Source organism: Sitodiplosis mosellana, unplaced genomic scaffold (assembly GCF_009176505.1).
Source record: "Sitodiplosis mosellana isolate CC-2019 unplaced genomic scaffold, AAFC_SMos_1.0 Smas_scaffold_6197, whole genome shotgun sequence".
NCBI classification, from domain to species: Eukaryota; Metazoa; Arthropoda; class Insecta; order Diptera; family Cecidomyiidae; genus Sitodiplosis; species Sitodiplosis mosellana.
Genome location: NW_022601438.1, coordinates 474,970 through 486,723, shown reverse-complemented (window position 1 = coordinate 486,723; position 11,754 = coordinate 474,970). Strand labels below are relative to the sequence as shown.

General features: G+C 35.7%; 3 protein-coding genes across 4 annotated transcripts; 1 reads left to right on the top strand and 2 right to left on the bottom strand.

The window, feature by feature from the left end:
* Positions 1-35: 35 nt before the first annotated feature.
* Positions 36-2,703, bottom strand: LOC129577494 (protein brown-like). Its single transcript, XM_055464702.1, has 7 exons — positions 2,356-2,703; positions 1,897-2,282; positions 1,454-1,788; positions 1,178-1,372; positions 1,012-1,117; positions 383-932; positions 36-306 (listed from the first exon to the last, which is right to left on the bottom strand). The coding sequence occupies exons 1-7, from the start codon at positions 2,468-2,470 to the stop codon at positions 119-121; spliced, it is 1,875 nt and encodes a 624-aa protein (XP_055320677.1). The 5' UTR covers positions 2,471-2,703; the 3' UTR covers positions 36-118.
* Positions 2,704-3,397: 694 nt separating this feature from the next.
* Positions 3,398-6,605, bottom strand: LOC129577490 (protein brown-like). Of its 2 annotated transcripts, XM_055464647.1 has the most exons (7): positions 6,175-6,604; positions 5,713-6,098; positions 4,840-5,159; positions 4,584-4,769; positions 4,400-4,505; positions 3,781-4,333; positions 3,398-3,641 (listed from the first exon to the last, which is right to left on the bottom strand). In XM_055464647.1, the coding sequence occupies exons 1-7, from the start codon at positions 6,287-6,289 to the stop codon at positions 3,454-3,456; spliced, it is 1,854 nt and encodes a 617-aa protein (XP_055320622.1). In that variant the 5' UTR covers positions 6,290-6,604; the 3' UTR covers positions 3,398-3,453. The 2 variants fall into 2 exon arrangements, with proteins under 2 accessions (XP_055320622.1, XP_055320621.1); XM_055464646.1 differs by having other exon boundaries at positions 3,781-4,505; positions 6,175-6,605.
* A 2,284-nt stretch (positions 6,606-8,889) lies between these two features.
* Positions 8,890-11,748, top strand: LOC129577488 (protein RFT1 homolog). The gene is made up of 6 exons (XM_055464644.1): positions 8,890-9,264; positions 9,534-9,748; positions 9,851-10,358; positions 10,428-10,948; positions 11,061-11,310; positions 11,385-11,748. Exons 1-6 carry the CDS (start codon positions 9,205-9,207, stop codon positions 11,520-11,522), a joined length of 1,692 nt encoding a protein of 563 aa, XP_055320619.1. The 5' UTR covers positions 8,890-9,204; the 3' UTR covers positions 11,523-11,748.
* Positions 11,749-11,754: the final 6 nt, after the last annotated feature.

Genomic DNA, 11,754 nt, shown 5'->3' with positions numbered 1-11,754 from the left:
TGAAAGTGAAAATATGTAATAAGCAAAGACGTACATTTTCCACCATTGAGTTTTCGATAACTTTATTCTTCGGTTGTATGTATTTACATGATCAAACTTATATTTGTCATCGATTAATTTAGTAGTAGCCGACGCTTGTGATATTTCTCCTGATACCGATGTAGGCAAACAAATGCATAATTAAACCCAGTACGAACAGTCCTACGTAATCGACCCATACATCGCTTGCATTCGTATTATACGACAAGCTCTGCAGTACTTCGGTGCCATTTTTCAGGCAATTTCCATCGTATTTTTGGGGACATTCTATGATGAAATAAATGATTTTCTATTAAATATAAAAAAAATACGTATGCATTAAATTTGATCCAGTTGTATATACCAATTTGTGTAACATTGCTCCAAAACGATATCAACAATGCTTCGTTTGTGTAGAAGAAAGGCGAAAAATAACGAGCATACGGCAATGAATATAGATTCATATAAATACCGGACAAACATAGAAATATCAAATCACACACAGACGCAATTTCCATGATAACTATTTTGAATAGACTAGATATGAATAGACCGTATGCGTTGGATGCAAATGAAGCTATTAAAAGTGTGATGCCAATTTTTAGGAATAACCAAAAGCTCATGAAACCAGCCCAATAATATGTTATTGCAATCCCCGCGAATGATCTTAAAATGGACACCGGAATCACGTTAAACACTTCGGCCACATAATATGCAGAGAAACTGTAGATGTGCTCATTGGTTTCCCTGCGCAAGATTGGCATTAGAGACGGGTACAAATTGATGATGGAATAGCATGTTGTGAAGATTACTTCACAAGCCATTATGAATAGAGCTCCGTCGACATCTTGAATTGACTCTTGTGTACGGCCGGTGGTCTCATGATAAATGGCTGCCATCACAAAAAATGGAATCTGTGTGGTAATGCATTCAGATTTATTTTCACCTCGGAAGAGTTTCGTTTATTCTTAAATTGGAGAAAAGAACACCTACCAAGTACCAAGCGATGTCTATGAAAATTTCACGATAGCTCCGTCGGATGTTTAAAAGAGACCGTTTCATCAGTAGCCACACTTGTTCGATCCAAAATGGACTCCGTCTGTCAGAAATCAGCGATCGTAAGAATTTTACAAGTGATGAAATAAGAATGCAGCCTTACATTTTATAGTCGTTCACATTGAAACGCTCAACATCGGCAACATTTGGTCGTTTGTAGTGGCTTGATCTGCGTAGGATTTCGATTGGATTTTCAAAAAAATTGCGATATTGACCCTCCTCCTGTTGCGTTGTATTTGACAAAACTTTTAAATAAAAATCAGCTGGATTATATGCAGCTGGACAATCAAATCCCAATCTAAAGTATGAAATTGTGGAAAACAGTTTTTTATGCGCATTTCCATACTGATTGATTTGCAATGGTAAACACAAAACTCACTTGGAGAAATGAGTGAATGCCTCGTCCGTGGTGCCGCCAAAAACACATCGTCCAGCATACATAAGAATAATGTGGGAAAAGCATTCGAAAATCTGCGACGTCGGTTGATGTATTGAACAAATAATTGCTTTGGCTGGCATTTGATTTTTTGTTGTTGTTAATTCCATTCCATATCCATTATCAAGTTCATCACTTTCAACTGTTGTCGATGCGGTTGCTGTATCACTGTTTATATTTGATAAATACTTCAGCGCCTCGATAACCTTTCTCGCATTAAAGCTATCTAGTCCCGTGGTAGGCTCATCACAGAAAATTATTGGTGGATTAGTCAGCAACTGTAATGAATGGAAATGTGTTTTTTTCGGAATAAAGTCAAACAAATGAATGAAAAACACAATTGTACTGGCATCTTGTTGCTGATTTAACGAGTCGAACACACTTACATCGGCAGCCAAGTTTAGTTTTTTTCGTTCTCCACCCGATAATGTTGAAATGCGATTGTTGGCAACATGTTGCAGACCCAGTTCGCGCAGCAGAAAATCAATTCTTTGATTTTTGCGAGATCGTGTCCATTTTCGATCCAATTTCAATTCAGCCATGAAATATAGATGTTCGTTGGGCGTTAGCGTGTCAATTGTGATATCAAATTGTGGAACGAAGCAAGAGATTTTTGTCATTGTTTTTCGATCAATTTCATTTCCATTCACCAAAATTTGACCAGTCAATGGACCACGGAATCGCTGCGAAATACCCGCCAGCAGTGTCGTTTTTCCGGCACCACTTTGGCCAAGTATCGCCACAAGTTGGCCACTTTTTAAACTTCCATTCACTTTAATTCAAAGAAATGTTATTGGATCATTTTTTCTATTTTAAATTCGAAATATGTTTTATATCTTCTATACCGTTATCTAAGATGCGTTTTTCTTCTTTGTTGGTGCGACATTTCCAGAAATTAAACTCCCGCTTTTCAATGATTAAATTGAGATTTCTCCATTCCAATATAACGTTTGTGGCCATTTTGCCGCCGATGTTTTTCACTCTATTTTAATTGTGACACCACGGAACGCGCCTGCCCTAAACATCTAGAAACTATGAAAACCTTCAGATGACTACTATTCAGTTGGAATCATCATCAAGATGATTGCTAAACAGTGATGATTATCACCATCACACTCATTTAGATAATTGTCTTGGGCGTAATCATAATGCAATTATCTCTTCAGTTTCTTCGAAACGCGTCTCTCTTATCGTTGTCATTCCTTTTTTTTTCTTTTTGGTGACATTCTTACAAAATCACTACAAGTTTCAAAAGAGAGACAAAATCAAAAAGATTTTTTAATCCATCCTAAAAAAAGATAAACAGTTTAATTGCTAGACATCAGACTGAAAGAAGAGAAGTTTATCTTTTGGAATGATACATTGTCATAGATTAAACAAGATTGCATGCTGATTGAAAACGACTCTGGAAAAGAAAAAAAATGCGTTGGAGTTGTGTTGCTAACCGGCCGAAACGAGTTCCAAAAGTCAATGAATGCCAATTTAAAGTCTTGCATGCTTGCTGTCATAAAAGATTTGGGTTGAGTTTATCCGTCTTTCGTTTTTTTTTCGTTTTGTTTTGCTGCTGTTATACTGTGATCGCACACACACACACCTACTTACAAACTGAGCCGAAAATAAATAAAATACCAGCGTAAACAGTCTGAATGCATTCAACAATGTATGCCATATTGAACGAAGCTCTATGAATGTCACAAGAATGAACTTTGCATTGGCGCAATGAATACCTCAAAATCGGTAGCATATGTAAGCAAGATTATATTTAATGCGTGTCATGTTCGCAACACTCATTTTCGTTCACAGTGACAACGTCAAATGTAGCAATATTATTGATTTATTAATCAATCTAGAGGCAGTGAGTTTTGATTTAGTTGGAGTACAAAAAAGCAATGTAGAAAAACGTTTATTGCACTTATGGTTTCTTATATCAACTTAAAACTGTATTAATAATAGCCAGCGCTCTGTATGAATCGTCGAATACCGATGAAAGCCATTGTATGCATCACCGAACCCAGCATAACAAGTCCCAAAAAATCCCAAAATACATCATTCGTTTGAGTGTTGAACGATATGTTCATCAAAACTTCAGTCCCATTCCGCAAGCAAAGACCCTCAAATCTCTCCGAACAACCTAGAAAATGAAATGTCACATATTTAAATATGTATTTATTTGATGAATGTTCATGTATGAAAATTAGAATTAAAATCAAGCTACTAAATTTTGAATAAAGCGAACAAAAGAACAACATCGATATCTTATTTCTACTTACCAATTTCACTGACATCATTCCAGAAGAAAATGGAAATAGCTTCGTATGCATAGTAGAATAGTGATGAATATTTTAAAATTGGAAAATCGCTTAGGCTGGCATATGCACCCGATACCGCCAAAAAAATGAGATTGAACACCGTTGGCACCTCGAGAATAACCGATCGAAAAATTCCGACCAACATAAGACCGTATGCGTTCGCGGTGAACGCCAAAAATATTAGAGTTAACCACATCTCAAGGAAAAAGATGATTCCTTTATTGAATCCAGCCATATTGTATGTGATAATGAGGCCACATAGTGGTCGAATGGCAAAAAATGGTAAATCGGACAGAACCTCAGCCACATAATACGCTGATAGGCCATATATCCGTTCATTTGTCTCACGGCGTAATAACGGAGTGCTCGCTAAACAGAAATTCAAACATCGGTACATAACGGAAAACATAATTTCGCACACCAACATGAAAAAAATGCCCTGAATATTCTGCACATCCTCTTGTACTGTACCCGTTAAATTCGAATAGAATATGCCAAACGAAACGAATGGAACCTGACATTTCAATGGAAAAATAGAAAAAGCGATTATTTTGGTTCGTTTAAGAAAAGTTTCACTCACCAAATAGCAAATAAGAGCCACCGACATTTTCTTTAAATTTCTTCTTGCATTGATGGCCGTTCGTTGAAGTAAAATCCAAACTTGCTTCACCCATAATGAATTATGACTGCAATGCATTTCAAATTGAAGAAAAAATATATTTCAATTTATGTTTACAGTGTTTTATCGATGAAAATTAACTTACTTGCGACACTGCTTCAGAACAAAACCGTTTCCATTTAAACTTTCGATATTTGATTGATTCGCTTCGGAGGCGACATCAAAATCATTGATTGCATCCGGTTTGGCGCCTATCCGATTGTCCATTTGCGTGAGAGTCTTGATAAAGAAATCCGCTGGATTAAAATTGGCAGGGCAATTAAATCCCATACTGAAAATGAAATGGGATTTTTTTTTCATTTGAGTATAATTGCTTGAAATTTTTGCACTTCATTACTAACTTTACAAAATAATTGAATGCATTCACAGTGTTGCCTTGAAAAATGCAACGACCAGTATGCATCAGTATAATTTCGGAAAAACACTGGAAAATATCCGACGTTGGTTGGTGTATCGAACATATGACGGCTTTTGGCGGCATTTTAATTGGCGATTGTGATTTCAAACTCATTTCATTTGATTGATCGTCCATTGACATTGATGAAGTTTCACTGTGTGATGTGGACAAATACTTCAATGCTTCGATGACTTTTCGTGCACCGAATGAATCTAAGCCCGTTGTGGGTTCATCACAGAAAATGATCGGCGGATTTGTGAGCAACTGCAATGGTAATAAAATAAAATAAATGCGATAACGTAAATCATCCAAATTGTAACATAGATCTAATTGTAACATAGTCTCAAAATAAACCACTTTTCTAAAAAAGTACAAATAAGTCATATATTCATATCGGAAGTTTTTTTCGTGATCTTCTCAAATATGATATAAAAAACAACAGTTACCCTTCAAAGTTTTGCAGAAAATTAGTCTATTTGTTCAATTGTTACAATTTGGACTATGTTACAGTTTGGATGGTTTACCTCCTCCATCTCATTCCACTGTAATTAAATACATAAAGCAATAATAAAAAAAAAATGATTAGATGATGGAAATCGCTCCTATAAAAGTAAAATCTACTTCAAATTTCCTATTAGTTTCAGAGTTTGTCGAGTAAAATGTTGAAAGGGAATTCAAAACAATATATCAGTATCCATATGAAAGCAAATTATATTTAAAAAAACAAACAAACATATTCGCTAACACTAAAAGACTAAAATCAAATCCTTCAAAATTTCAATCAGATATTTTAAATGATCAAAGGGTAACTACTTACATCGGTGGCTAAATTCAGTTTCTTTCGCTCTCCTCCGGACAAAGTTTTAATTTCACTGTTGGCGACACTCTGCAGACCCATTTCTCGCAGTAAAAAATCAACTCGCTGATATTTACGTGAACGCGACCATTTTCGATCCAATTTCAATTCGGCCATAAAATACAAATGCTCATTTGGTGTCAATGAATCAATCGTGATTTCGAACTGTGGAACGAAGCACGAGATCTTCGTCATTGTTGAGCGATCGATTGGTGTGCCATTCAACAAAAGCTGGCCGTCTAGTTTCCCTCGGAACCGATAGGAAATGCCAGCCAGTAGCGTCGTTTTACCCGCGCCACTTTCACCCAAAATAGCAATCAATTGCCCACTTTTCAAACTCCCACTAACTTTATTGGAACAAAAATAGAACAATGAGATGAATGTACACCAGATAAATTATTTTATTTTTATTTTTCCATTTACCATCATTGAGGATTGTTTTTTCTTCAATTTGTCTTCTACATTTCCAAAAACTAAATTCACTCTTCTTTATTTCTAGATTTAAATGCTTCCATTCTAAATTTAAGGAATGTTCCATTTTTTAAGTCTCGTATTCTGAAAAACACTGTAGAAGGTGTTGAACAAACTTCTATCTACGTTATATAAAACGAGTCCAACAAGTGAACAATATGCCGGGATATAATAATATATTCACGGCGTTTGATCGAAGCGTATGAAGATGAAGCGTTGAATAAATTACAGCGAAACCAAATACAAAAATAAAAATATAATCACATACACAGTTGAAAACATTCAATAATCTTCTACACCGTAGATTGCTCGAAAGTCAAATAAATCCAGAACAGATAAAGTCTCGCTCTTTCGCATTCAATATTTTTTTCTTCGCCTAAAATCATTTTTGTAGCTTCACATTGGAATTCAATACGGTGTGCGCACCGCATGCTGCATAGTCGTTGAGCATAGAGGTAATATACGATGAAAAAAAGCCAACAACTCATAGCAAACGTACGGTATGGATATTTGTTGGTGTGCGCTCAACATGTTTGATATTATGTTCATCTATTGTTGTTGCAAAGCGCAATGTTACTACACAAACGCACTTACATACAACCACATTATGGTAGTGATACAAAACATTACACATTTTGGTACACTGACTGATGATATCGTAAACCATCCAAATTGTAACAATTGAACAAATAGACTAATTTTCTGCAAAACTCTGAAGGGTAACTCTTTTTTTTATATCATATTTGAGAAGATCACGAAAAAGACTTCCAATATGAATATATGACTTATTTGTATTTATTCAGAAAAGTGGTTTATTTTAAGACTATGTTACAATTTGGATGGTTTACGATACTTTTTTAAATCTGTACCAGATTTGATGAATTGTTCTCGAGCATATTAATCGATCATGCTGTGGTCACATTAGATCTTTGTTTGATCGAAGAGGCGACGGGAGACAACTAAATTTTTTAAAGAAATTTTTCACAAATTTTCACATTTAATCACATGATTAAGTATGGGAAATTATAAAGGAAGAAAGAACGAGAGAAAGAGAATGTGTCAAATGTGATGATTATTCATTTTTGATTATTATCACTCAATGCTCATTTATTGCATTTCATATCAATTTTTTTATATATTTTTGAATCGAGTTTCAAATAATTTATTCGATTGCCTTACTTCATAGTCTTTAAAATTAATAGCACAAAAGCAGCGAATGCATGTGCAATAGACTGCTTCAAAAAAAAAGTTGTCCCTCATCTGGAATGTCCGGCCAGTTTCGAAAAATATACCTCAAAAAAATAGGTTTGGTGCAAAGATTGCACATGGGTACCATATAAAAAACCATAGCAAGCCCCACATCAAAATTTTCATGACAGCGATTTCGGAAGCCATTTTGGTTCGCAACATTTCGACTAATTCCATTATTCCAACCAAATTTCGACAAAAAGTGTTGATGCGGTTTTGTTTGGCTCGTCAATATCTATAACTTTTACTAAGACATCAGCCCTTGAAAAGGCATTCTGAGCCAGTTACAGTGTAAAATGACCAAAAAAATTGCAATTTTTTGGCATTTTTTACATTTTTTGCTCTACGAGTCACCCAGGCGGTGGACTATTGTTCAGATTTCGACTTGTGTCGTGTAGCCAGAACCTGTACAAACATTTTGGTACTTGTCAGATTGCGATTTGGATGGAATTTGGCGGCAATTGATTCACACATATAAGACAAATTTCAGGCCAAAATGAGCAAATCACGACTACGAGCTTCGATCTGACAAATAAAAGCAAGCGATTTCTACCTTTTCTGCCTTTGAACATTTAGTATGTTTCTTTACGAACATTTTGGGTACTTACATGATCAAATCGAGTGATGTTTTCACATATTTCTGGCCTCATATTCGATTTCAACTCCCAAAAATCGACTTTTGACCAAAAAATCCTTAAGTATAGGATTTTTAGGGATGGTGTCTTGGAGCAATGTTATTTTTTTCTCGAAAATATGGGGAGTCTATCCAGACAACAACTCTCAAAATTGACTTTTTAAGGTACCTCCCCAACAAAATATACGTTTTTCATGGAATTTACTATGAAAATATCAATTTTTGTTCGGAAGGTACCCCAATTTTCCTTTTCCAAGAAGCCTTTTCAAGGGCTGATGTCTTAGTAAAAGTTATAGATATTGACGAGCCAAACAAAACCGCATCAACACTTTTTGTCGAAATTTGGTTGGAATAATGGAATTAGTCGAAATGTTGCGAACCAAAATGGCTTCCGAAATCGCTGTCATGAAAATTTTTATGTGGGGCTTGCTATGGTTTTTTATATGGTACCCATGTGCAATCTTTGCACCAAACCTATTTTTTTGAGGTATATTTTTCGAAACTGGCCGGACATTCCAGATGAGGGACAACTTTTTTTTTTGAAGCAGTCTAATGTGCAATCATACTTTTTCTTCATAGCTTAATTCAACAATAACAGGCGTTAATTATAATCATTAATTGGAGCAATTAAAGTATAATTCATATCCGTATCTATTGGCTAAAAGTTGCATTCATGTTAAATGTCTTTGCGTTGAAAATGTAACGACTAAATAATTAAACGAAGGGGTGGGTTTACAGCCCATATGCTTATGCATGACAATTCCTACGAAGTGTGGTTCTATAAACCCATCATAAAACAGCTGTCAGATTCGTATTAGTTTCAGATAGCGAATAATCAGTGCGAGTAATTGAAAAATTGAAACAAACATTTGAAGCAGAAAAATGTCATCGTGGCGCGATGTTATGAAACTATCGTTTATATCTTTTGTTTACCTATGCTGCCTCAGCATCAGTGCTAATTAAATGCGGGCACTTTATTCAACAATTTATCAACAAATATCGCGGGCTAAGAGAGTAAAGTGGAGAATTTTAAATTCATAAATATAATTTTATCAGTTCTAAGAATTTCGTAAACAAAAAAAAAAAAAATTTGGACAAACATGAGCCGGAACGTGTTGAAGAGTAGCATCCACAGTGCATCGATTAACATAGTATTTCAGGTGAGTTGAACATGGTGAAAAAATAGTTTGCTTAGAGAATATGTGCTGAGAGAATTGAAACCGAGTTGACTTTTGGCATCATTCATTTTTTTGTTTTGGCCCGGTAAATTTCTAATATTAGGCACCCTCAACTAGCAACTTTTCAGTTCCGTTCATCACATGCTCTCACCTCATTTCGTTACTCTCGATGATGATCGCATGCCAAAATAACAACAATAATAACTGTTTCATTCATTTTTAATGCACACGCAATTGCATTCTATTTCTAGATTATGAGCCGATGCATCACGTTTGGAATAAATTCATTTGTTATACGGATTGTCGACCGCGAAGCGCTTGGCATAATGAATGTTCGGCTATTGTTATTAGAAGGATCACTCGCGTTTCTGTCGCGTGAGGCGATTCGGCGAGCAACACTTAGCTCAACCGCAAATCCGCATGAGAAACACATATGGCCGCACATCATAAATCAGCTGTGGCTATCGTGAGCAAATTATTCACATCACTCAAACGAGAAAACATAAACATTTTTACTGATTGTTGCTCATTTCGTTTTCTTTTCTTTTCTTTTTTGCTTTGACGTCAGGTTGCCGATTTATTGCATTTTCTCTGGGCCATGTTTGTATATTTGGTTTAATCAGTCTATCTTCGGATCACCGATAGCTGATGAACTTTATGATCAGTACAAATTCGGGTGCATATGCATCGTCGTCTCGGGTATTATCGAACTGTTGGCTGAGCCACAGGTGTTTGTTGCCCAAGTATTTTGTTTTGTAAAACTTCGTGTTGTGCTCGACACACTGCACATTTTCGTGCGATCAACACTGTTTATTGCACTAGTTCTGCGTGATCCGAACCAGGCGATTTTTGCCTTCAGCATCGCTCAAGTTGGCAGCACAGCCACATTTGCTATTGGTTATTATGTATACTTTATTTATTACATCAATCGATTGAATGAGGTGAAAGGAGACAAAAAACATGCCGCCGACAAAACGGACGATGGGCTAACAACAGATGAAAAGAAACCCGAATCCGACGATTCCATTCCATTTAACAGTATTAAACAAATGTTACCCGGATATTTAGAGAACTCGGTAATAATAGCGAATTTTCTTTTCAATCTAAAATATCAATTTGGTCTGAGTGAATTTTCTCTCCCAAAGGGCACGATATTCAATGAGAATCTGCAGACATTGGTGTTGAGCTTCTTCAAGCAAGGTTTTCTCAAGCAAGTTTTAACCGAAGGTGAGAAATATGTAATGACGATCAGTCCAATTATGACATTCTCTCAGCAAGCCACCTATGACATTGTAAATAATTTGGGAAGTTTGGCGGCACGATTCGTGTTTCGACCAATCGAAGAAAATAGCTATTTCTACTTCACACAAACTCTCTCAAGAGACATTCCTCTGAAGCAACATTCACGAGAAAAAATCGAACAGGCCAGCTCCGTGCTGTACAATCTATTGAAAGTTGTTACATCAATTGGATTGATTGGAATGGTATTTGGGCAAAGTTTTGCGAAAACAGTACTTACTCTCTACGGTGGTTCCCGTTTTGTTGAAGACGATGGCCTCTCTGTGATTCTTCTGCGATGGCATGCTGTAGCTATTATTCTGTTAGCTATCAATGGCATTTGTGAAGCGTATATGTTTGCTGCAATGACAAGCACTGAACTGGACAGGTAAGGGATTATTTGTCAAATAATAGTTGCTACAAGTTGCTATTCATAAACGGCATTTCCCTCCGCCACCCCAATTACGCAATATGAATTACATTTTATTTCGAATTTGCAGATATAATTATCACATGGGATTCTTATCCGTAACATTTCTGTTTTTATCATATCAACTGACGAGCTTCTTCGGTCCGGTGGGTTTCATTCTTGCTAATTGTACTAATATGTTTTTGCGAATAATATTCAGCGGCATATACATTCGGACGCAATACCAATCGGTTGATCTCAAGCCCTTGGATGGTATAATTCCAAACAAACTTTTTGCAATCACTTTGACAGTTTTGGGTATCACATGCATAATTTCAGAGGTAATCAAACGAAATGAAAATATTTTTAATCGGAATTGAAAAAAAAAACTTTTTACTTCTTATCTCTCTTGCAGAATCGTCTATTTCGTCATTCGATATTGGCCCATGTTGTGGTTGGTGCTATTTGCTTTGCTTGTACAGCTGGTGTCTGGGCGTATGAAAATCGAACTTTAATTCGAAGTTACATTTTAAAGCGAGGAAAAAGCTTATGAACTGCATGCAGTGTTAAGTCAAAAAACCACGTACCAAAAAATTGGACTATGCTATTGTACAAAATTCCTTTGAGATTTTCATGCACAAAAAAATAAACAACGAGCAGAGCTTAGTTAATTGCTGTATACAACAATTTATTTTCTGTAAAACAAAAACTGAATGAAACACAGTCAGGTACAGAATATTTGTTTTTAAATGTGTAATAAACATTGTATTCATGAAAAATATGGT

Coding starts and splice junctions, on each gene's coding strand:
- LOC129577490 (XM_055464646.1), bottom strand. CDS start 6,289: ATGGAACATTCCTTAAATTTAGAATGGAAGCATTTAAATCTAGAAATA. Junction 6,099..6,174: donor AAAAACAATCCTCAATGATG/GTAAATGGAAAA, acceptor GTTCCAATAAAG/TTAGTGGGAGTTTGAAAAGT. Junction 4,506..4,583: donor GTTCTGAAGCAGTGTCGCAA/GTAAGTTAATTT, acceptor AATGCATTGCAG/TCATAATTCATTATGGGTGA.
- LOC129577488 (XM_055464644.1), top strand. CDS start 9,205: ATGAGCCGGAACGTGTTGAAGAGTAGCATCCACAGTGCATCGATTAAC. Junction 10,359..10,427: donor CCGGATATTTAGAGAACTCG/GTAATAATAGCG, acceptor TCTCTCCCAAAG/GGCACGATATTCAATGAGAA. Junction 11,311..11,384: donor TCACATGCATAATTTCAGAG/GTAATCAAACGA, acceptor TCTCTCTTGCAG/AATCGTCTATTTCGTCATTC.
- LOC129577494 (XM_055464702.1), bottom strand. CDS start 2,470: ATGGCCACAAACGTTATATTGGAATGGAGAAATCTCAATTTAATCATT. Junction 2,283..2,355: donor AAAACGCATCTTAGATAACG/GTATAGAAGATA, acceptor TTTGAATTAAAG/TGAATGGAAGTTTAAAAAGT. Junction 933..1,011: donor TAGACATCGCTTGGTACTTG/GTAGGTGTTCTT, acceptor ATTACCACACAG/ATTCCATTTTTTGTGATGGC.